The 20,421-nt window shown below is 44.0% G+C and overlaps 2 protein-coding genes across 5 annotated transcripts in view; both read left to right on the top strand.

Annotated features, from left to right (window-relative positions):
* The window catches only part of LOC110504900 (SPARC (osteonectin), cwcv and kazal like domains proteoglycan 1), a 447,194-nt gene extending 443,868 nt beyond the window's left edge, over window positions 1-3,326 (top strand). For both annotated transcript variants that reach the window (XM_036970336.1, XM_036970335.1), the window contains one exon: window positions 1,395-3,326. In XM_036970336.1, coding sequence (XP_036826231.1) covers window positions 1,395-1,591 — 197 coding nt within the window. In that variant the 3' untranslated portion in view covers window positions 1,592-3,326. The remainder of the gene's footprint in view (window positions 1-1,394) is intronic.
* An 8,438-nt stretch (window positions 3,327-11,764) lies between these two features.
* LOC110504899 (eukaryotic peptide chain release factor subunit 1) lies at window positions 11,765-20,283 on the top strand. Of its 3 annotated transcripts, none has more exons than XM_021583768.2 (11): window positions 11,765-11,922; window positions 12,259-12,370; window positions 16,342-16,517; window positions 16,665-16,804; window positions 16,908-17,046; window positions 17,150-17,340; window positions 17,509-17,638; window positions 17,870-18,043; window positions 18,154-18,218; window positions 18,395-18,542; window positions 18,716-20,283. In XM_021583768.2, the coding sequence occupies exons 2-11, from the start codon at window positions 12,285-12,287 to the stop codon at window positions 18,796-18,798; spliced, it is 1,332 nt and encodes a 443-aa protein (XP_021439443.1). In that variant the 5' UTR covers window positions 11,765-11,922; window positions 12,259-12,284; the 3' UTR covers window positions 18,799-20,283. The 3 variants fall into 3 exon arrangements, with proteins under 3 accessions (XP_021439443.1, XP_021439444.1, XP_021439445.1); XM_021583769.2 differs by having other exon boundaries at window positions 11,783-11,918; XM_021583770.2 differs by lacking the exon at window positions 11,765-11,922 and adding an exon at window positions 11,945-12,130.
* Window positions 20,284-20,421: the final 138 nt, after the last annotated feature.

The following is a 20,421-nucleotide window of genomic DNA, read 5'->3' as shown; positions in this document are numbered from 1 at the left end:
TCACAAATGTGTGTTTAACCTGTCTGTCTCTCTGTCTAACCTATCTGCCTCTCTGTCTAACCTATCTGCCTCTCTGTCTAACCTATCTGTCTCTCTGTCTAACCTGTCTGCCTCTTTATTTAACCCATCTGTCTCTCTGTCTAACCTGTCTGTCTCTTTGTCTAACCTGTCTGCCTCTCTGTCTAACCTGTCTGTCTCTTTGTCTAACCTGTCTGCCTCTCTGTCTAACCTGTCTGTCTCTTTGTCTAACCTGTCTGCCTCTCTGTCTAACCTGTCTGTCTCTGTCTAACCTGTCTTTCTCTTTGTCTAACCTGTCTGTCTCTTTGTCTAACCTGTCTGCCTCTCTGTCTAACCTGTCTGCCTCTCTGTCTAACCTGTCTGTCTCTGTCTAACCTGTCTTTCTCTTTGTCTAACCTGTCTGCCTCTCTGTCTAACCTGTCTGTCTCTGTCTAACCTGTCTTTCTCTTTGTCTAACCTGTCTGTCTCTTTGTCTAACCTGTCTGCCTCTCTGTCTAACCTGTCTGTCTCTCTGTCTAACCTATCTGCCTCTCTGTCTAACCTGTCTGTCTCTGTCTAACCTGTCTGTCTCTTTCTAACCTGTCTGTCTCTTTCTTACCTGTCCGTCTCTGTCTAACCTGTCTGTCTCTGTCTAACCTGTCTGTCTCTGTCTAACCTGTCTGTCTCTGTCTAACCTATCTGCCTCTGTCTAACCTGTCTGTCTCTGTCTAACCTATCTGACTCTCTGTCTAACCTGTCTGTCTCTTTGTCTAACCTGTCTGTCTCTTTGTCTAACCTATCTGCCTCTCTGTCTAACCTGTCTGCCTCTCTGTCTAACCTGTCTGTCTCTTTGTCTAACCTGTCTGTCTCTGTCTCTTTATTTAACCCATCTGTCTCTCTGTCTAAATGTGTGTTTAACCTGTCTGTCTCTCTGTCTAACCTATCTGCCTCTCTGTCTAACCTGTCTCTGTCTAACCTGTCTGTCTCTGTCTAACCTGTCTGTCTCTGTTTAACCTATCTGCCTCTCTGTCTAACCTGTCTGTCTCTGTCTAACCTATCTGCCTCTCTGTCTAACCTGTCTGTCTCTGTCTAACCTGTCTGTCTCTGTCTAACCTGTCTGTCTCTGTCTAACCTATCTGCCTCTCTGTCTAACCTGTCTGTCTCTGTCTAACCTGTCTGTCTCTGTCTAACCTGTCTGTCTCTGTCTAACCTATCTGTCTCTGTCTAACCTGTCTGCCTCTTTGTCTAACCTGTCTGTCTCTGTCTCTTTATTTAACCCATCTGTCTCTCTGTCTAAATGTGTGTCTAACCTGTCTGTCTCTGTCTAACCTGTCTGCCTATCTGTCTAACCTGTCTGTCTCTGTCTAACCTAACTCTCTCTCTCTCTCTCTGTGTAGAGGAGGACCAAGAGACCTCAGGGGATTTTGGCAGTGGGGGCGCTGTCATTCTCCTTGATGACCAGGAGGAGGAGCCAGCTCAGAGTGGGAGGAGCCGGCAGAAGCAGAGGCGGGGCCGGATCCATCCCAGAGGGGCCATTGAGGATGACGAGGACGAGGAAGATGACAAAGATGACGAGATTGGCTACATCTGGTAGCTCCGCCCCCACCTGTTCTCCCATCAACCAACCAGGGACCCCCGTTAACTCTGAATAGACCTGAAGCCATTCCAGCGTCTCCTTCGTACCCCTCAGCGTCAACTCTGTATTCAACTGACTATCCCCTCCTCTATGCCTCTTGTTCACCTTGAAACTTTCTCTCCGCTACTCAACCTTCATATAGTGTGTCCCTCCTACTCTCCTTCAGAGAATAGAGACGTATTCAATTCAAACAAAGACTGTCTAGTCTCTTTTAATGTGTGTCCCTCTGCTACTGCGTTTGTCCTCAAACCCTTCAACCATAGACTGACACATTGCTATATCCTCTCTCTCTCTCTTTCTTGTTCTTACTCTCTCATCTCCCCGTTCTCTCTCTTTATCTGTATCTGTGTCTGTGCGTCTCTGCGAGTCTCTTGTCTGACTGTGAGGTCAGAGACAGGTTTGAAGGTGAGATTCTATGGTGTGTTCTGGCCCTTCTGTCAAAGACTCCATTTTCCGCTCCCGGCCTCACCCCTCATGTTCTAGAATACCATATTCTCTGGTTCCAGAATATTCTATAGGCTCTTTGGTCGAGAATAATGTTCTTGCTGTTCTTGAATGCTCCAGGGTGTTCTAGAACCAGAAAGAGTGATGATGTGTTACCTTTTGTTGCATGTTCCCTGACTACGCCCCTGTGGAAAGACAAGTTTGGGTGGCAAGATACACTGAGTGTACAAACATTAAGGACACTTTCCTAATATTGAGTTGCACCCTGCCCTTTTGCCCTCAGAACAGACTCAATTCGTCAGGGCATGGACTCTACAAGTTGTCGAAAGCGTTCCATAGGGATGCTGGCCCATGTTGACTCCAATACTTCCCACAGTTGTGTCAAGTTGGCTAGATGTGCTTTGGGTGGTGGACCATTCTACACATGGGAGCGTGAAAAACCTAGCTGCGTGGCAGTTCTTGGCATAAACCGGTGCTCCTGGCACCTACTACCATACCCCATTCAAAGGTTTGTTTTTCCCATTCACCCTCTGAACGCCCCATATACACAATCCATGTCTCAATTGCCTCGCCTCAAGACTTAAATTCCTTCTTTAACCGGTCTCCTCCCCTTCATCTACACTGATTGAAGTGGATTTAACAGGGGACATCAATAAGGGATCTCATCTGGATTCAACTAGTCAGTCTATGTCAGGGAAAGAGCAGGTGTACCTAATGTTTTGTCCACTCAGTGTATAACTCTCTATGTATCCTGTGTCCAGTGTTGGAAAGGGACCTGTAAAGTAAGAATTTCACTGTTAGTCTACACCTGTTGTGTATGAAGCATGTGACAAATAAAATTGGATTAGATGTTGATTTGACAATGTCCATATTGGCTGCTGCAGTGCTCCCTCCCTCCCCTTGCTGTCTCAATGCTGTGCAGTCTTTATTTGATGATTCCTCTTCCAATTGAGCTTTTAAAAGTTCAAAACCATGTTGTTAGCCACTTACTAAATAGCAACCACTCTCTTCAACTTGAAAGCTTTGATAATGACTTTTTCCCCAGCTAGTTTTGTACTTCTGTTTCAGTTGGAGGCACTTAGTCTGTAGAGCTACAGAACAGAGAAATCTAATTGTGGTCACACAAAGAGCCCTGCCATTATTCAGACCTTTTTCAAAACCCTCCCAAATCCAGCCTGCAGATTTAGAAACGGACACAAAGAGAAAATGCTTTTAAGGGTTCGCTTTTGTGGGGGGGGGGGGGGGGGGGGGGGGGGGGGGGGGGGCACAACTAGAAGCAGTGAGTCTGTTAAAAGGAACATACCATAATAGTTTTGTTTGTCATAGAGTTTTATTTCTGTAGCCATTGGTGTGTACTGTTGACTGAGGAAGTGGAACGTTCTATAACTTCTATTCTAAATGAGTTCCTGCTTTTTTTTCCCAGAATATTCCGCGTGGTAATCAAGTGAGGTCAGTTATCTGAATGTATCTAGCCCACGAACCCAGATGAGATAGGCTTAACCCAGAAGGCAGGCTTTTGAACAGTTAAGCCTGACACTGGAACAGTAGAAGGACACCCACACAATGCTCAGTGGCATTCCACTTTGATAATGACAGGCCTTGGATGATCAGACGTATATATCAAGGGGTTTCAGCCGGGCACTACTTTATCAGTTGTCAGTACTGTATTTGTAAGGCTTGTGTTTCATTGGTCTTGTGATGCAGCATAATGATACATTGCTCTTGCTTTGGCGTGCTTTGGCGTGCTTTGGCGTGCTTTGGCCAGCGGGAACACATCTTGAACGGATCTTTGATTAAAGTGTGAGACTCTTGTGATTGACACTTTGGCTCATCCCTTACGGAAAAAGATTCCAGTCAGAGTGCAGTATAACTGTTGCTTTTACTACAGTAATTAGGCAGTTTAACTGCAGTTATTCTGCAATTACTGCGTCCAAAATACCACAGTCGACTGCGCTTACTACAGTTTGCAGTTTTCAATCTGTTTATGAAAGGGATCCAGCACTGACTAAAACTTCACACAATACATCACGGAGCTCTTCTACTCTTCAGCCAATCAGTTGGCACCACTGATGTTTCAATCTGTAAAATACAAGTGTAGTTCCAGGCAGGCACACAGCTAATTAGAAAACAGCCTATCACGACCTAACACTGATTGCTCACTTTCAAATCTCCCACTCTCTCACTCTTCCTCTGCTCCCTCTCTCACAGCCTTCCACTCCCTCTAGCTCCCCCTCTCTCTTGCTCCTCTTCACTATCATTTTGTCACTCGCTTATTTTCCCTATTTTTCTCCCTCTCTCTACCCTCCTCTCTCTCTCTCACTCTCTCCTCTGTTTTTCACACTGGGGGAATGTGTGAGGGAGTTTTACAGCCATGGCGCTCCTCTCTCTCGTTTCCCTTATTTAGTTTTTTTATAGCTCAGAGATGTCTCCCCTGCGAGCCTGCCATATCGCTCACTGCCTTGTCTCTCAGCCCAGGGTCTCTGTGGAGACGAGTAATGCACACCATGATTGGGCGGAATGGGGGTTGTGGGTAATGGGTGGTCATTTGACGCCCGTAGAGTCAACCTTTCATCTCGCTCCAAGATGAAAGACAGGCAGAGGAACTCAGGGGAAGAAATGTATGATTTGGGGTTTCGGGCATTCTTTCGCTTTCCCTAAAATGTATATTTTTCTCTAATGCCTATCCTCCCTTTTTGTTCTCTGTTCTTATTTGTTTCTTCCTTCCCCCTCTCTCTCCTTCCCCCTCTCTAACTATTTCAATGTCCCTCAACCATAACAATATACAGTTGAAGTCGGAAGTTTACATACACATTAGCCAAATACATTTAAATTCTTTTTAAATTTTTTTTTTTTTTTTTTACAATTCTTGACATTTAATCCTAGTAAAAATTCCCTGTTTTAGGTCACTCAGGATCACCACTTTATTTTAAGAATGTGAAATGTCAGAATAATAGTAGAGAGAACCATTTATTTCAGCTTTTATTTCTTTCACCACATTCTCAGTGGGTCAGAAATGTACATACACTCAATTAGTATTTGGTAGCATTGCCTTAAAATTGTTTAACTTGGGTCAAACATTTCGGGTAGCCTTCCACAAACTTCCCACAATAAGTTGGGTGAATTTTGGCCCATTCCTCCTGACAGAACTGGTGTAATTGAGTCAGGTTTGTGGGACTCCTTGCTCGCACACGCTTTTTCCGTTCTGCCCATAAATGTTATATTGGTTTGAGGTCAGGGCTTTGTGAAGACCACTCCAATACCTTGACTTTGTTGTCCTTAAGCCATTTTGCCATTTTGCCACAACTTTGGAAGTATGCTTGGGGTCATTGTCCATTTGGAAGACCAAGCTTTAACTTTAACTGATGTCTTGAGATGTTGCTTCAATATATCCACATAATTTTCCTCCCTCATAATGCCATCTATTTTGTGAAGTGCACCCGTCCCTCCTGCAGCAAAGCACCCCCACAACATGATGTTGCCACCCTCGGCTTGCAAGCCTCCCCCTTTTTCCTCCAAACATAACGATGGTCATTATTGCCAAACAGTTCCATTTTTGTTTCATCAGACCAGAGGACATTTCTCCAAAAAGTACGATCTTGTCCCCATGTGCAGTTTGACACCAGTCTGGCTTTTTTTATGGTGGTTTTGGAGCAGTGGCTTCTTCCTTGCTGAGCGACTTTTCAGGTTATGTCTATAGAGGAATCGTTTTACTGTGAATATAGATACTTTTGTACCTGTTTCCTCCAGCATCTTCACAAGGTACTTTGCTGTTGTTCTGGGATTGATTTGCACTTTTCTCACCAAAGTACGTTCATCTCTAGGAGACAGAAAGAGTCTCCTTCCTGAGCAGTATGATGGCTGTGTGGTCCCCTGGTGTTTATACTTGCATACTATTGTTTGTACGGATGAACGTGGTACCTTCAGGCATTTGGAAATTGCTCCCAAGGATGAACCAGACTTGTGGAGGTCTACATTTTTTTTTGTAATTTCTTTAGATTTTCCCATGATGTCAAGCAAAGAGGCACTGAGTAGGCCTTAAAATACATCCACAGGTACACATCCAGTTGACTCAAATGATGTCAATTAGCCTATCAGAAGCTTCTAAAGCCATGACATAATTCTCTGGAATTTTCCAAGCTGTTTAAAGGCACAGTCAACTTAGTGTATGTAAACTTCTGACCCACTGGAATTGTGATACAGTGAATTATAAGTGAAATAATCTGTCTGTAAACAATTATTGGAAAAATTACTTGTGTCATGCACAAAGTAGATGTCCTAACCGACTTGCCCAAACTATAGTTTGTTAACAAGAAATTTGTGGACTGGTTGAAAAAAAAATGTTTTAATGACTCCTAAGTGGATGTAAACTTCCGACTTCAACTGTATATCTGTGTATCTAGTAACAACTTTTGGGTGATTTCCTGTATCGATCACAACATGAACTCATCTGGTCACTGCATCCCCTCTGACCTCTCACCTCTGACCCTGATATTGATTGGTTGTTTGTTGATCTCGTCAATAACATGCATGATGACCCTTTCGTTTTTTTACCCTTTGCATCTTCAACTCTGACCTCTCTGTGTGTACATCATCCAGAGAGACAATAAACCTTCCACTAACACAATACACACACACACACGCATACACACACACACACACACACACACACACACACACACACACACACACACACACACACACACACACAGAGAGAGAGAGAGAGACTGTAACATACTTGTAACATGTGTGTATAAAGTAATCTCTTTCCGAAGCAGTGTAAGGCTCCTTTTTTGATCCTGCCATCAATCTGGCCTTGACCTTTGCCCTCTCATGATGTCTTAAGTGACCCTTGCCCTGTCCTGATGTCACTGCTGTCCCTCCATTGCCTGGCCTACTTGTGTACAAAGCTGAGTAACCCTAGTTGGTCAAACGTCTACAAAAGCGCAATAACAAAAGCGCAATAATTGAGAAGGAAATGGTCCTTCTCATTTCCAACCTGTACACACACACACACACACAGTTCTAGTATGACAGCTCCGCTAGTCCAAACAAACACATACATGGCCATATTTGCTAAAGTCTTCTTTGTTAATTCTATATATTTTTTACTTTGTAAAGAGAAAAAAATACTCTGTGAAAGGGGTGTAATATATTGCCATGTGAAGGCACCGTGGCTTTGTCCAGTTGCATTTAACAGACTAAAGTGTGTAAATCAATTGTCCTTAATGTAGCTAGATTCATGTAGCTCTTTCCATAGAAGCATAGTGTAGTGAGTTCTTCAGTGTCTTATTTTTCCCCTTCTGGAGCTATAATGGAATGTTGATGTTATGGGCTGAAAATATCTTGATTTTATTGTAACAGTTCCACAATGTTTGTCTGAATAAATTTAAGTCTGTCCTGTCCTGTACCTACTCTGTGTGATGGTCTTATTTAAATGATGTCCATTTTTTTTGCGTGAACACACACACACACAAAATATATATTACACATACTCTGTCACTCAGGCATACATGAGCTAAAATCCTTTTACAGGTTTCATCGAGATTTGGGAGTTGTGTGTTATTGCATTTTACATAGCTTATCCTTCATCCAAATGGCAATGGACTATATTGATGTGTCCCAGTGACATCAGTCAAAAGTTAACTCCCCTCACCAGACATGCATTTGTCTTCATCTAATATGCCATATTAAATCTATCGATTTGATAATGCCCTTTTGTACTCAATTTGATTCATGCAGCTGGAAGAAAATCTATTTTTCAGTCTCTCTCCCTCTATCTCTTCTGCCCTCTCACTCCCTCTATCATTCTGAGTCTGTTATGGCTGTGTCATGGTGATTTAAAACTAGGTTAGGGCTGTGATCTGTGACTGGTGGTGTGGATTAATATAGCTATGGATAGAAACGGCGCATTGGGCACAGATCTAGGTTCAGCCTACCCTTCTCAAATCCATTTGGGGAAAACACACAATACTGACCTAAGATTAGTGTCTGAAAATCAAGTCGGCTGGGCCAGCCCGGTATCTTGTTCAGTCAACGTCACAGAAAAATGAATCTTTCCAAATGTGAGCCATTCCAAGACCAAGCCTTCAAATCCAGAACTGTAATATTGCTGCTCATATACCACCTATTCTCCAAGGAAGTAGGTTTCTGGAGAACTGTAATATTGCTGCTCATACACAACCTATTCTCCAAGGAAGTAGGTTTCTGGAGAACTGTAATATTGCTGCTCATACACAACCTATTCTCCAAGGAAGTAGGTTTGTGGAGAACTGTAATATTGCTGCTCATACACCACCTATTCTCCAAGGAAGTAGGTTTGTGGAGAACTGTAATATTGCTGCTCATACACCACCTATTCTCCAAGGAAGTAGGTTTGTGGAGAACTGTAATATTGCTGCTCATACACCACCTATTCTCCAAGGAAGTAGGTTTGTGGAGAACTGTAATATTGCTGCTCATACACCACCTATTCTCCAAGGAAGTAGGTTTGTGGAGAACTGAAATACGGTACCATGGGCTGAATTGATGCAGATTGTTTGAAAGTGTTAAACGCCACTTGTTTCCTATTATTTCCCCTGCAGACACAAGCCTAACAAAGACACTGCAAAAGCCCCATGGATACTGTCAGGATGAACATAGGGTACTGTTTCTGCTTCCTTTCAGGGACAGCAGGCGTTATCAGGGAGAGGTGTTGACAGAGCATCAATGTGTTGACAGAGCATGTTGACATTTGTCAAACCAGCCCCTCATCGGATTGTCATGTCCCTTAGTTGAGGGCTTGATTGTTCCTCCTAAATATGACTTGCTCTCTCGTTTTACTCAAGCTTAAAACTCAGCAGTACCACATCTGCTGTTGCTGTATCGGGGACGTTTTTGGTCGGTGAAAGGTGCAGATTAACGTGGCATAAATGGAAACGTGTCCATTATATATTTAACTTCAACCTGCAGCGTTAAGCAGTTTGGGCCTCTATATCGCCACTAAGCACGTCGAAAGGTTCTGTACAAGAGGGCGAGACACTAACTCTCCAGGGCTCCCTCATAGATGAAATACGATTGGCTTTTGCCCCATGTCACTCAGCTGTGGAGGCGGGAATTGTTTCCCTGGCTCCCAATCCCCTTTCGGTGTGACCCCTATGAGCTCCATCGTTAAGATAGACTGCATGTCCCACCTTCTTTAAATAGAGGTTATTGGGTTTAATCCAGTGCATTAATAAACTCTTAATAGCTCTACACAGTGGATACGTAGAGGATCCTCGACCCCCTCTCGTCTCACCGCCTCTCATTGCTATTTATGAAGCTCTAGCTCTGTTCCTGATTAATCCACTTAATATTTAGGAGCAGATCATTAAATGTCTTGTCTGCCTCCAAGGAAGACGTAGAGAGGAAAGAGGGGGAGGGACAGGCGGTGATGTGACGAGAATGTAGACTAATCTTGGTACTTTCTTCCACAACCCAAGACACACAGCAAAGCTCCAGCTATGGATGCCTCGTGTTCGCACTTTCTTCCACACCACAAAACACACAGCACAGCCCCAGCTATGGATGCCTCGTGTTCACACTTTCTTCCACACCACAAAACACACAGAAAAGCCCTGGCTATGGGCTCCTCGTCTTGGCATTCCTTCCACACCCCAAAACACACAGCACAGCCCTGGCTATGGGCGCCTCATCTTGGCATTCCTTCCACACCCCAAAACACAGAGCAGAAGCACACAAGATACCAGATAGACTCCACCAGATACACGCGCGCACACACACACACACACACACACACAAACACACACACACACACACACACACACACACACACAGCAGCTGCTGCTTAAGAAGATGTGTCTTTAGCGGGGATGCTAGTTATTGAAGTGCTGATGAGTATGATCCCCTGTCTGAATGTGTGGCAGACAGAGAGACAGTGAGACACAAATTAGCATGCGGAAAAACTGCTGCTTAATTCCCTCTGAGGTTTCAATGTTTTTCCCTGGCTTTCTGAAAGCTGCGTCTTTACACTCCCAACTGGACATGACGTTGTCAGAGGGAGAATAAATGATCCAAGCATTAATGGGTACTTTATATAACACCAGAGATTAGGAATCCCAGTCATTTGATCAAGTTTGATTTGCATGGCTCCATTTACGCAGTCATTGATGTTAAGAAAGAGGCGGGCCCAGGCTTAATAAACCCTGTGCTGATGGAAATGAGAATGAAGCACTAACTGGTTTAATCATTTGACACATTCAGTATTCAGGGGTCTGAACTCCACCAGTATGTGGCAAATTCTGAGTCAGAGTCATCAATATAGTTCCCCCTCAGCACTTATCCAAGGTCAGATTTTGTGTTTGTCCTGCTTTAGGTCCGGATTAGGCCAGTGCCCTGTCACTGCTACCTCTGTCTGCTCCAATGATTGTACTGTGTATGTCAGCTCTTACAGTCTCCTGGTTGGCACTAAACTGAATGTGACATGAGGGACAGAGAGCAGGTGTGGGGTGTGGTACATAGTGATATGTGCGTGTGTCTTTGTGTCTCACCGCATCCAACCCAAAGCGCCACCCATCCCCTCCCCATTTGTTCAGTTTGTGACAAGCACAGGGATGCCCTTGAACACCTCAACATCCCTCCCTCCCTCTATCCCCTCCGTCCCTCCCCCTCCCTCCCTCCCTCTAGCAGATGGTCACAGATGGAAAGTGGAGCAGAGCGGACCTGATGGCATCTGTGTCGGGTCGCTCTCGCCATAACCCTCCCACACACACACACATGGTCAGCCAACCTCTCTCATATGGTTGTCTCTACCTTAGAGGGGTCATCAGAAATCATTGGAGGTCATTGTAGGTTGCAGTTTCTTCTGGGTCTACTACTGTACACAAAGACAGAACATGAGTTTCTCTCCTTGACTCCCCTTTACCTGTCTGAAATAACAGAATGATATCACTCTGACCCTGTCTGCAGAGAATCTGTTGAGTTGGGGAAAATGTAACTTGTCTGAACAGAACACTGAACACTAGGCCAGATCCGTTTCCAGGCGACAGATTACAGCTCTGATGGCAGACAGAGGGTGATACACGGGTGTTTATATTGTATTGGAGGAAGACTGCCTCGCAAACTGCTGTATCATTTACTGTCTGTAATATGGGTATCAGTGCAGAGGGGAAATTAGAATGGAATCTGAGATGTATGGAGGAGCACGAGGGGTTGTGCACACACACAAACACACACACGGGTACTGGTGTAGTACCATAAAGTTGCTTTCTTTAGTGAATCAATGCTGTCATCTAGTGGTGCAACACTGGGCTTTACTTTGGAAGAAATACTGTAGATTTTGTTCTACATTGCCAATAGAAATAGTTTTTTTTAATGCAATTGGAAAGTACTCAATAGTATATAGAGGAAATTAGAGGCTTCCATAACTGACAAAATCCATTATTCCACCGACCAAACTTTGGTAATGTGATATTATGACTGATGGATATTTTCATTTCATGACATTGCTCAGCTCGCTAATGTTTTTTCTCTATTCAAGTCACTACAGAAGTTCAAGTGAACTTCAAGTTGTGATCCGTCGTAAAATATAATTTTGACTACAAATCCCACGTGAAACATTTTGAGATGTCCCCGCCCATTTTCGTATAATAGTTCATCCCTCCAATCACCGTGCAGATATCCATGATCAACATGAAGTTTTGACCAATCAACAAAGTCACTCACCGTCCAACGCGGTTTCCAGGAAGTGAGAAAAACCGAAATCACATCATCGCACCACGCGAAGCTTGTGTAGAGGAGCCGTCATTTCACTGAGGACCGATTCAGCTAGCGTGGTAGCGTAGAGACCGGAGCGGCGTTGCCCGAGGCAGGTACGGTGTCGTCGATTGTGTTTGTGCACGCAAGGTGTCTGGTGGAACGGGTTGACAGTTGAATATTTTAATTGTTTATTGATGAAGTGAGGCGAAGTTTGGTCGGGTTGCGACGTTATATAACGAATAGGTTGGGAAGAGTGTATAGGCCTAATTTTTCCGCGCACTTTGCCGACACAGCAAACGGGGTATAGTCTTCTTCATCCGGGTAGGTCCACCACTGCTGATCCAGGTCCCTCTCGGACACCCGCTTCTAGCTCCGAGGGGTACACAACTGTCACCCTGGCAACCTAAAACCCGATGTAACGTTAGCCAGCTAACGTTCTTCTCTTTTAGGTGCTGACGCGATTACAGCAGGAAAGATGGCGGATGACCCTAACGCGGCAGACAGGAACGTGGAGATATGGAAAATCAAGAAACTGATTAAAAGTTTGGAAGCTGCCCGTGGGTAAGTGGTTGAATACGCTGTGTACCTGAGTGTCGATATGCCGACGTGAATGGACCATATGATAACAGCTGGATAAGTGAGGCCGGATTTGGGAGTGGTAGCTTAGCTATGGTAGCTTGCTAACACAGCCAACATTGTAATTAACTTTAGTTCCCATCAGTATTCGATGTTCATCGTATACTTATTATGTTGGTTGCCGTGCTATTTGTAGCTAGCTCGGTTGTTTGTGTGTTGATGTCCGGCTTAACTAACGTTAGCGACATGTCAGCTAGCTGTTACCTAGCTGAAAATGCCGGCTACGGTGGATAGGGTCTTGAAGAACAGCGTGTTGGTGTGGTAATTTACCTTTACCTGTGTCCTAATACTCATACTAACCGTACTATTTGTGACGTAAATTTAGTATATAGAATGCCAAGAAGTCAGAATATCTTTATGTACATATTATTCATCCCTTTTACACTTGTGTGTATAAGGTAGTTGTTGTGAAATTGTTAGGTGAGATTACTCGTTGGTTATTACTGCATTGTCGGAACTAGAAGCACACGCATTTCGCTACTCGCATTAACATCTGCTAACCATGTGTATGAGACAAATAAAATTTGATTTGATGCCTATTGGTCATTGTATGGATATACAGTTGAAGTCGGAAGTTTACATATACTTATGTTGGAGTCAATTAAAACTAGTTTTTCAACCACTCCACAAATGTCTTGTTCACGAACTATAGTTTTGGCAAGTCGGTTAGGACATCTACTTTGTGCATGACACAAGTAATTTTTCCAACAATTCTAAGTGAAATAATCTATCACAATTCCAGTGGGTCAGATGTTTATATACACTAAGTTGACTGTGCCTTTTTAAACAGCTTGGAAAATTCCAGAAAACTATGTAATGGCTTTAGAAGCTCCTGATAGGCTAATTGACCTAATTTGAGTCAATTGGAGGTGTACCTGTGGATGTATTTCAAGGCCTACCTTCAAACTCCGTGCCTCTTTGCTTGACATCATGGGGAAATCAGCCAAGACCTCAGAAAAAAATTGTAGACCTCCACAAGTCTGATTCATCCTTGGGAGCAATTTCCAAACGCTTGAAGGTATCACGTTCATCTGTACAAACAATAGTGCGCAAGTATAAACACCATGGGACCACGCAGCCATCATACTGCTCAGGAAGGAGACACGCTCTGTCTCCTAGAGATGAACGTACTTTGGTGAGAAAAGTGTAAATCAGAACAACAGCAAAGGACATTGTGAAGATGCTGGAGGTACAAAAGGATCTATATCCACAATAAAACAAGTCCTATATCGACATAACCTGAAAGGCCTCTCAGCAAGGAAGAAGTCACTGCTCCAAAACCGCCATAAAAAAAGCTAGACTACGGTTTGCAACTGCACAATGGGACAAAGATTGTACTTTTTGGAGAAATGTCCTCTGGTCTGATGAAACCAAAAATAGAACTGTTTGGCCCCAATGACCATCCATTATGTTTGGAGGAAAAAGGGAGAGGCTTGCAAGTCGAAGAACACCAACCCAACCGTGAAGCACGGGGGTGGCAGCATCATGTTGTGGGGGTGCTTTTCTGCAGGAGGGACTTGTGCACTTCACAAAATGGATGCCATCATGAGTGAGGAGAATTATGTGGATATATTGAAGCAACATCTTAAGACATCAGTCAGGAAATTAAAGTTTGGTCGCAAATGGGTCTTCCAAATGGACAATGACCCCAAGCATACTTCCAAAGTTGTGGCAAGATGGCTTGTGGACAACAAAGTCAAGGTTTTGGAGTGGCCATCACAAAAGCCCTGACCTCAATCCTATATAACATTTGTGGGCAGAACTGAAAAAGTGTGTGCGAGCAAGGAGGCCTACAAACCTGACTCTGTTACAATAGCTCTGCCAGGAGGAATGGGCCAAAATTCGCCCAATTTATTGTGGGAAGCTTGTGGAAGGCTACTCGAAACGTTTGACCCAAGTTAAACAATTTAAAGGCAATGCTACCAAATACTAATTGAGCGTATGTAAACTTCTGACCCACTGGGAATGTGATGAAAGAAATAAAAGCTGAAATAAATCGTTCTCTCTATTATTATTCTGACATTTCACATTCTTAAAGTGGTGATCCAAACTGACTGAAAACAGGGCATTTTTACTAGGATTAAATGTCAGGAATTGTGAAAAACTGAGTTTAAATGTATTTGGCTACGCTATCCTGGTCTAGGGGACTGCAACTCAGTGCTAGAGGCATCACTACAGACACCCTGGTTCGAATCCAGGCTGTCCAATAGGGTGGCGCACAATTGGGCGTTGGCTGGTTTCAGGCCGTCATTTAAATAATAATTAGTTCTTAATTGACTTGCTTAGTTAAATAAAAGTTACATTTAATTACTTTTAAAAAATATATTTTTTTACAAATTTAAATTCCTTGCGTATATGGTTACAACAGTATGTACCATGTTAGCTAGCTACCTAATGTTAGTTGGCTACTAATATATCGACCTTGCCAGTATATCAACAAAATGCCATCTAACTAACTGTCCAACGTTTATTGACTTGATTGTTCTCGTCATTCTTAGTTTAGCTAAGTAGTGTAGTCTTGTGTTCCCAATGGACATTCGGTTTCGTTCGTAAATTCGCTGTGGCTATCTACCGATTTCAGAGCACTCTCGTCTGAGTGTACCGGTGCAGAGCGCAGAATAAACCAGTTGAATATGGCCGGTGTCAGTAAACATCGGCAAAAAAAGCGTAATTAACTTGTTGCCAGCAGCACTGTTACAGTCACCAACGCTCTGGATAACATGAACACAGCCTAACCAGCTCTGCTAGGGTGAGTAAAACGGTCAGATTGAGGTGTTCTCTCATTTGTGTCTGGAAGTAGCAAGTTAGCTTGACTGCCGTTTTGAGGTCAGAACGCTTGGATCAACCCTACTCCTCGGCCAAAGCATCCAGTGACATTGCCTGGCAGTGTGCGTGCGATCAGAGCGAAACACTCTGAATTTTCAAACTGACAACGTTCTGAATTTACAAACGCTTGAAGCGCACTCTGGCACTCCAGATTTGAATTTTAAATGTCTAGCTAGTAATTTATGCTAAAGAGGTTGCAATAGCAAGCAGCATCGACTTCCAGTAGACAGGCGAATCGCTAGTACGCTCAACTGAAAAGGATACCATTCGTTTATAGTATACTAAAATGAAATGATAGTGTATATACTCATTAAGTATGTAGTATACAGTATGTTTTGTATGGGTATTCAAACACAGCTATGTTCTCATATGCTGCGCTAGACTTAGCAGTTAGTAAGCGATGATGGCATTGAGCGTGTCTTCTACTTGGAAGTGAAAAGCATGGAATCTATACTCGATGAGTAGCAAGCAGCAATCCAATTGCCGTGTCCTATTCTTTCTTTGGTGACGATGTGTAACGTTAGTTAGCGGTCATCCATATTCATTTTGATACGTAGTTGACAAAGCTAGCGCCGTGGCTTCCTCGAGCTGTGACTAGGCAAAAGGGACGGCGTTGTTCCTGAGGTATTCTTGTTGTCCACTGACGCAGAATCAACTGTCCTCTATAAACGTTACAAACATGCACGGTTGACCATTTGACCTATATGCACAAGCCAGCTAGCTACCTGTCTGTATGCAGCGTGTATAGTGAATGCAGACAATGTGGCTCAGTGGAACTTCAGCGCAGTCTTTGGTGTCAAGGACAGAGCTTGTATGGAAACTGTGTGCCCCCCTCCCTCACCTTTCAGACAGTGGAAGCCGGGAAGGTAATGTTTGGTTGCCAGTGGTGTCAATGTTGAAGGGTGCCAGTGTCACACAAAGGTAGATCCGGTAAAATGACAGAATCAACGATGTTTTGATTGTGGACACATAATCCTTTCTTTCAGAGTTTGAGATATGACTAAGACAGTTATGTACACAACTGAATGTGTGTATTTAGGTTGTCTAACCACCTGTCCCCCTCTCCTCAGTAATGGAACCAGTATGATCTCGCTGATCATCCCCCCTAAGGACCAGATCTCCAGAGTGGCCAAGATGTTGGCAGATGAGTTTGGCACAGCCTCCAACATCAAGAGCAGAGTCAACAGGCTCTCTGTGCTCGGGGCCATCACCTCTGTACAGCAGAGACTAAAGCTATACAACAAGGGTGAGTGACTGACTGCATAGTTGTGTGATGTTGAAGCCTTGACCTCCTCATAGCAGACTCTAAAGCTACAGCAAGGGTCTGTTCTTTGTTTGTTTTTACTATGGGTCACTGGGTCTTGCCTGTGCTGACTGATAATCCCTCCTGCAGTGCCGCCTAATGGCCTGGTGGTGTACTGTGGAACCATTGTGACAGACGAGGGCAAAGAGAAGAAAGTCAACATTGACTTTGAGCCTTTTAAACCCATCAACACCTCCCTGTACCTCTGTGACAACAAGTTCCACACTGAGGTAGGAGCTCAAATCGTGTCTGTCTCCTGTATGTGTTGTCTAATTGTCTCTAGAAACAATTGTAATGGAAATGCCCTCTGTCTTTCTCTCTCCTTCTCTCCAGGCGTTGACAGCCCTGCTGTCTGATGACAGTAAGTTTGGCTTCATAGTGATCGATGGTAGTGGGGCTCTATTCGGGACGCTCCAGGGGAACACTAGAGAGGTCCTGCACAAGTTCACTGTGGACTTGCCCAAGAAACACGGTACGCTTCGTTCATCACACACACGGAGAGATGAGAACAAGAACATTAGAGATGTTGTCCCCCACCAATACCCTTTAGTCAATACAATTTCTCTCTCTCATAGGCAGAGGAGGTCAGTCTGCTTTGCGCTTTGCCCGTCTGAGGATGGAGAAGAGACACAACTATGTGAGGAAGGTGGCTGAGACAGCTGTCCAGCTCTATGTGGCCAACGACAAGGTCAACGTGGCCGGAATGGTCCTAGCAGGGTCTGCAGACTTCAAGACTGAGCTCAGCCAGTCTGACATGTTCGACCCTGTAAGTGTGTGTGTTTTAGATAATCTGTGGTTTATGCTGCATTAATCCATACTGTGATCGGTTCATTCTTTGTCAGGTTGATGCTTTTTGCGCAATTCCTCTGATTTTCTGATTCTGAGTGAATCAAGCATTTCACGGCCCACTGACCCCTGTTGTGTGTGCGCTCAGAGGTTACAGGCAAAGATTCTAAAGCTGGTGGACATCTCGTACGGAGGGGAGAACGGTTTCAACCAGGCCATCGAGCTGTCGGCAGAGGTCCTCTCTAACGTCAAGTTCATCCAGGAAAAGAAGCTCATAGGTCTGTTTGTGGCACGTTGAGGTTAGATTTTGGGTTATCCCAGCGAATGTGTGTCTGTGTTAGGTGTTTTTGTTAGGGTTAGTGCAGATTGTTTCCTTGTGAATGGTAATGATAATTAGTGTGATTGCTTCCCATTCTCCATCACTAAATGTTTGTTTTTTCTATCCTTTATTTGTCTTCCCCTCCATTCTTGCTCTCTCTCGCTCACTCTTACTCGCTCACTCTCTGCAGGCCGGTACTTTGATGAGATCAGTCAGGACACGGGGAAGTACTGTTTTGGGGTGGAGGACACACTCAAAGCCCTGGAGATGGGGGCTGTGGAGATCCTCATCGTTTATGAGAACCTAGACACCATGCGCTATATTCTTCGCCTGCACGGGGCTGAGAGCGTCGGGACAGAAAACGGTACACACTCACTCCCCATGTGCAGTATATCCTCTGGCACCATGAAGTAGAACTGAGAAGAGAACACTTCAGTGTCCCATTCCCTGTCTCCATCGTCCTTTGTGTTTCAGATGAGAAGACTCTTTATTTAACACCAGAGCAGGAGAAGGACAAGTCCCACTTCACAGACAAGGAGGTAAACCCTGTTCTCTATCCCTTGTTCTCACACGCAAGTACACACACGGTTGCCTTCAACACTTTCTGTCCCTGAACCCATTCGGGTGGTTGAATTTGGTGTTAACTTGTTTACGTTTCTTTGCCCTCTCAAACCTGTCCATTTGTGTGTGTGTGTGTGTGCGCGTGCATGTTCAGACTGGGCAGGACCACGAGCTGATTGAAAGCATGCCTCTGCTGGAGTGGTTTGCCAACAACTACAAGAAGTTTGGAGCCACGCTGGAGATTGTCACAGACAAGAGTCAGGAAGGGTCTCAGTTTGTCAAGGGCTTCGGTGGCATCGGGGGTGAGTCCACACCAACCAGTTGTTGTTTTATACAATTATAACATGGTGTCCTTTTGTTACGGTCATGTTGTGGCGGTAGTTCACAGCATGAGGTCAACTTCATGAACCTAATATTAGTAATGAATGTTCAGTCTTTATCCAGATAATTGACTCTTTCTTACTCTCTCTTTCAGGATGCTTGCGGTACAGGGTGGATTTCCAGGCCATAGATTACCAGGCGGAGGACGACGAGTGTTTTGATTTAGATGACTACTAGGTAGTCGGACTGAATAGGGGAGAAAGAAGGGAAAAAGGTGAAGAATGATGAAATAAGGATAGAAATATGCCACCTTTTTTTTTCAGCGAGTGAAAAGAGACGTACTGGCCATGTAGACAGACATGCATTCAATTTGAACCACGCACACGTACCCATACATGTACACTTCTAATAACGCGCACACGCTGAAGACTGAGATTCTCTTTCAATCCAGAGAGGGACTACCCATCCTGAGTGAATCCCTGCCTTAGAGTGCTGGTTCCTTCCCCTGGTTGGATTGGACTTGACTCAAATCGTTTTAGTTTGTTTAATTTTCTCCCCTCCATTTTGAATGGATACAACAGCAAGTTCCCAGCAACCCTCGCTCGCAGCAACCCCCCCCCCCCCCCCCCCCCAGTCCGATGAAGACTTTGGACTCTATCCTCACGTAAAGAACATATATTTTCCTTTCCCTCATCGTGTCCTTGCCCTACCTCCTCCTCTCCCCCCTTAATGCTTTTTATATATATATATATATATTTAGGCTTTTTATTTTTTACTGGTAATTGCTGCTGTTGTATTTAATTTTTTACCTGGGTTTCTGTAGAGAAAGGGGGGTATTAAATTTTAACTGCTGAAACCCATTGCTACCTCCTCATCCACTGTGGTCTCAATCATGTGGAGTGTGTCGTTCCCAGAGGAACTGGCTCTACCGGCTCCCCTGCTAATGAAAAATGTTTATTTCACCCATGAGCTTCAGTGGCTGTAGAACGTGTGAACTGTTTATATGCCATCCTGTGCATGTATTTTATACTGAACAAAAATATAAATGCAACAATAAGATTTTTACTAAGCTACAGTTCATAAGGAAATTGAAATCTATGGATTTCACATGACTGGGAATACAGAGATGTACTCGGTTAGACCACTGGTCAGGTTTCTCAAGTCTCGATCAACAGTGGTCAAAAAGGGTAAGGAGAAAATGGAGTTCAGGAGATTAACCCTATCACCCATTCTACACGTTTAATTTATCACATATGTAAGAACACATTTTCCCAGGCATTGCTCAAGTTGGCTTTTACATCCCTGTTTGAAGAGATACATGCCTAGATTGTCATTTTAGCCATTATATCCACTGTCTTTTCAAATGATCTGCTGCTTGTTTAGTGTTTTAGAAGTACTGCAGAATGAATGTTTCCACAATCAACACAAATCTTCCACCCATCAGCCCCCTCACATCATTCTCTAATATTACCTGACCCAACAGAAATTATTTTTTTTTAGTTGGCAGTCCTGGTGCCGGGAAGGAGAAGTGTTCATCATACTGCTTGTAAAATGCAAGTCATCGCTGAGCCTGATAGAAAGGATATTTAATATCGTTACAATAAGTGATGTTTACTGATAAAGCTTTGTGTTTCCCAGTATGTTAACATCTTCAACCATTTGTCATTTTGTTTGGGGTGTCACTGGAGGTGCGTTCAGTTCACTTGGAACGTTTGCTACGTGGCCGAACGATTTGTACTGAACTACACGTGTCTGCAAAACATTGAACAGACTTCGAGGTACATTTGGTAGGTGTGGTTAGCGTTCTTGGTGGGTTTCAATTAATCCCGCCTGGTCGCCAGTGTAGGCGTATTTTGTATC

The sequence above is a fragment of the Oncorhynchus mykiss genome, chromosome 31 (genome assembly GCF_013265735.2).
Source record: "Oncorhynchus mykiss isolate Arlee chromosome 31, USDA_OmykA_1.1, whole genome shotgun sequence".
NCBI classification, from domain to species: domain Eukaryota; kingdom Metazoa; phylum Chordata; class Actinopteri; order Salmoniformes; family Salmonidae; genus Oncorhynchus; species Oncorhynchus mykiss.
The sequence above is the reverse complement of the archived record's forward strand: the minus strand, read 5'-3'. Positions and strand labels throughout refer to the sequence as shown.